The sequence below is a fragment of the Centruroides sculpturatus genome, unplaced genomic scaffold, assembly GCF_000671375.1.
Source record: "Centruroides sculpturatus isolate CEXI.00-Female unplaced genomic scaffold, Cexi_2.0 scaffold307, whole genome shotgun sequence".
Lineage (NCBI taxonomy): Eukaryota > Metazoa > Arthropoda > Arachnida > Scorpiones > Buthidae > Centruroides > Centruroides sculpturatus.
The window spans coordinates 704,644-709,301 of NW_019384520.1; the positions used below are offsets into that span (position 1 = coordinate 704,644).

General features: G+C 42.7%; 1 protein-coding gene across 1 annotated transcript in view; it reads left to right on the forward strand.

Annotated features, from left to right (window-relative positions):
• Window positions 1-1,057, forward strand: part of LOC111622731 — a 5,263-nt gene extending 4,206 nt beyond the window's left edge. The window contains exon 2 of the mRNA XM_023365150.1: window positions 16-1,057. Within this exon, the coding sequence (XP_023220918.1) occupies window positions 16-554 (539 nt within the window). The 3' untranslated portion in view covers window positions 555-1,057. The remainder of the gene's footprint in view (window positions 1-15) is intronic.
• Window positions 1,058-4,658: the final 3,601 nt, after the last annotated feature.

A 4,658-nucleotide genomic window follows, 5' to 3' on the forward strand; every position in this document is an offset into this window, starting at 1 on the left:
CTACTAAGCAAAAACATGTGCCCACAACGAAAAATGTTCTTCTGATCTATAATGCTAGTGACAATGGTAATAGTGATGATGTATGTAAAATTATTAAGGAACGAGTTAATCCATCGAGGATAAAGATTGGTGTTGACAGAGTTCGTAGGATTGGAAATGGGGGTATTGCTGTTGAGCTCGAGAAAAGTGAGGACATTAATGTTCTTGATAATTATGTCAAGGAACATATACCTGAGGTTAATACTAAACGGCCTAAAAAACGGAGACCTCATTTGATGATTTTTTCTATTCCTAAACATGATACTAAAGAAGAATTGCTCCGAAATATATATTACCAAAATGAATCTTTCCACTCTTTATATTCGGAAGAGGATTTTAAACAGGATTTTCGCCTTAAATTTTCTACTGGAAAGCGGGGAGGCGACTATCAAAATTGGGTCATTGAGGTTTCTCCATCCATGCGTGCACAGGTATTAAGATTAGATAAATTAAATATTGGATGGTCGCGCTGCAGGGCCATAGATTTTTGCCCAGTCCTGCAGTGTTTTTGTTAAATTTGTTAAATGCTGCTGCTTTGGGCATAGCACAAAGAAATATTCAGAGGAATATAACATTTGCAGCCGGTGTTCTGGGAATCACGCATTTAAGGATTGTCCTAAACTTGGAGAGCCTCTTACATGTATCAACTGCCGGCACAACCACTTTGAGGAACATAGGCACAATGCTAGAGATCCTGTTTGTAAAGTGTTTCAACATATAAAAGCTAACCTGATAAATAGGACTGACTATGGGTCAGAATTATAAAAATAGTATTACTGTTTTGCAAGTTAATTTACACAGGAGCATTGCTGCCAGTTCTCTCTTAGCGAGTGAAATACACAACTATGACTTAGTGTTGGTTCAAGAACCATATTGTTTACGTAATCAACCTACCTCTATTCCAGCTTACTGCTCTACAGTTAAAGGTACTAACAATAGTCCCTGGGCTATGACTATCGTTCCACATCGCCACATCCCTATTTTGCACTTAGCCTCTTTTAGTACGGATTATATGGTTTGTATTGAGACTTATATTGGCAATATTAACCCCTCTATGACCAGCGTACGTGGATACGTGAAAATGACTAATTACTTCCTTTATGGCTCCTTCCCCAACACAAAGCCTTAGATTACTATGACCACGATCGTCACTATCCTGCCAAAACAGGTCTCCATTCAAGATTTTGTATCCACGGGCCTCCCTTGGTATACGGTCGTGGTTTGGATTCTGCCCCATTAATTGACTCTTAATGGCCTTGATATAATCGTCACGGTCTTGAGAGGCAACAATCTTCGTGACCAGCGCCGGGGTTTCACTCTCGTGGCAGATATAAGTTGTTACGCTGTCGCCTACGACGTTATTGTTACATCCCCGGGAAATTAGGTCAGCCACTGGGTTTTCGCTCCCCTTTACGTGTATAACCTCTATATCATAATCGGATATTTGCATGGCCCATCTCATCAACCTTTTATTATGATTTTTAAACTCCCGGAGGTAAGACAGAGGCTTGTGGTCGGAGTATATAGTAACAGGTCTGCCCAATAAGATGAACCTAAAATGGCGAAGGGCCAACACAATCGCGTAGCACTCCTTTTCGACCGTTGAGTAGTTTATCTCTGCTCCCCTAAACTTCCGGCAGAAATATCCTATGGGGGCCAAATATCCGTTATCGGGCTGTTGGAGGACTGCTCCTGCAGCGAGGTCAGATGCATTGCAGTGAATAAAGAAGGGTTTTTCAAAGTCGGGGTACTTAAGTACAGGCGGCTGGGATAGGAGCCTCTTAAATTTTTCAATAGCGTCTTCGCATTTAGAAGACCAGATAAATTTTACACCCTTCTTCAACAACATGGTCAGGGGGTTTGCGATGGTAGAAAAATTTGAGATGAAGCTCCTATAAAACCCCACCATTCCAAGGAAGCTGCGGATGCCGGAGACATCCCGGGGGGGTGGGAGATCTAAAATGGCCTTGATATTTCCGGGATCCAGCTGAATCCCCGCTCGGTTAACGATATGACCAAGGTACTTAACTTCGTCTACCATGATCTTACACTTCCTGGGGTTCAATTTTAATTCCGCACCTTCTAACAATTTCAACACCTCACTCAACAAACTGATATGCTCTTCCATAGTCTTAGTGAACAGAACAACATCATCCTGGAAGACGAAGCATTTCACACCTATATACTTCGCCAATACTTTATTCATAACATACTGGAAGAAACGGCCGCTATTCTTGCCTCCCTGCGGCATGCGACACAACTGGAACTTCCCCCAGGGGGTCGAAAAGGCAAAAACTTTTCTAATTGATTTTTCTAGCGGAATCTGATAGTATCCGGATTTTAGGTCTAAAACCGAAAAAAATTTATTTCCGTGGAGTTGTGACAAGATGTCGTCCACTCTATTCAGGGGGAATTCCTGGAATTTGGTGATATCATTAATTCTCCTCAGGTCCAGAGTCATCCTCAGTTCACCGGATTCCTTCCGCACTAGGTGCACGGGGGAATTCCACTCGGACAAACTTTCTTCTAAGATCCCTGCCTTTATAAAGGAGTCGATCATCTCTTTCAATTGTGGGAGGTAAACATGAGGGATTCGGTACTGTCTAATGTTGATGGGAAGGCTAGACAGGAATTCCGGCTTGTGGGTGAACTTAGTCGTGCCCGTCAGATCTTCAATACGATTTGCGAATGACCCCGTATGTTCCGTGAGCACTTCCTTGACGATTACGCGAACGTCATCGCTTAAATGTGATAAATCTGGAAGTCCACAGATGGTGTCCGTCATGTGGCCCACGTTTGAGAATTCTATACTACTCTCTCTGTTCGATTCTGTCCCGTCTGCAACTTCAAGGATGCTCCTTATATTATGCAAAATCCGTGGGTTCGAGGCGATGAAATCCATACCAAGAATTATCTGGTATTCGAGGTTATTAGGAAGTGGCATGCAGGTAAACCTAACCGTTCCCTCGACATCACTACCATCGATGAATGGGACCTCTAATACTTTACTGCATTTAGTCGAGTGACCAGTTATGCCCCGTATGTTGATTTCATGGTCTGATAAGGAGAAGTGGCCTTTTCTGGTTAGTTTGGTGGCCGTTTCGTAGTTAATAATCGACTTCTCAGCACCTGAGTCTACCAAGCAAAACACTGTCTCGTCCACAATAGACCCCTTCACCATAGGCAAACCCCTTTTTGTAAACGTAATAGTATTGGCCAGATTAAAATGTTCCTTGGAGTCGTGCTACCGGCCTCTAGCCTGACTCCTCATCAGTTTAAACGGTCCTGCCTTCGGTTCGGGCAATTTCTCGCAAAGTGGGTTGGATCCCCGCATATAAAACATTTCTTACGGTGATCTATTGACCTTGTACGTTCTTGGAAGGCAGAGGTCAGCTCAGCCATGGATGAGCTGAGTTCTCCCAATTTGGTTAATATATCCGTCATCTCTTTCTTCTCGGTCGAGATAGAACATAAATCTGAAGGTCCTCTCTCGGCATCTTCGCATGCGGCCTCATTAATAATAAGGTTATGATTCCCCCTGGGCTTGCAAGCAAGTTCAGTTTGTTCCATGTGCTCGGCTATTGTTATAGCTTCTTCTAAATTGCTCGATTTGGCCCGGAGAACTGCTAGTTTAATAGATGATCTCATACCTCTTATGAACCGATCCATAATGATCTCGTCACGGATGGATTCTAAACAACTACTCTTTTCGGATGCTCTAGCGAGTAAGGTCTTCATCCGTATCGTATAATCACATACACTTTCATCACGGTGCTGGGAGATCGACAGCATCTCATCCAAGGCTGTTTTCTCATTTAACCTTGATTTGTCGAAACTCTTTTTCTTAATTTCCTCGAATGAATGTGGGAAACATGTTTGTAAATTAAAGAACATAGCCAAAGGTCCCGCTCTTAACTTCGCTGGTAACACAGCTATCTTGACTCGCTCCGACCATTGGGCCAAGATTGCAACATTATCCAAGATTTGGAAGAACTGATAAATGTCAACTGTGTCATTTGGTAAGTTTGAAAAGGTCGATATCATTCCCAGAAAACCGGTCACCACAGGGGCGGCGAGAGATTGGGTTTCCAGTGAATTTGTGACGGTTTGAGGAGTGAAGATGGATCCCACCAGGTCACGATCACCGTTGGTAGCCATATTGGATAGCTGTCTTTGTCTGCTGAGAACAGTGGATCCTGTCGTGGACGCCAAATTGTGGGGGTACAAATATCGTGTGAATGAATCAACACGATAAAATATAAGTGCTCAACCAGGGGATAAATTTATAACAAGCGTGCTTGGTGGAAACAACGCTTATTAAGGGGAATCCACTGGACTCAATAGGGACTAGACAAGACAACCATTGAATACTATAACAATATTTCTTTAATATACTTGGGAGGATACAGTACTCCCAAGATAAAGATGAGACACAAGAATACAGAGTCCGACAAATCTAGTATATCGCGAATCGATAACAAAAATCTCCCGACAATAAATTGCTCAAGCTGACGTAACAAGAATACATGGAAACATACCGACATAAATGAGGCTTTGACGATCCTTTCTTCTCTTCCACTCCGGGTAGGGAAAAGTTCCAAAGTTCTAAAAATCTCTAC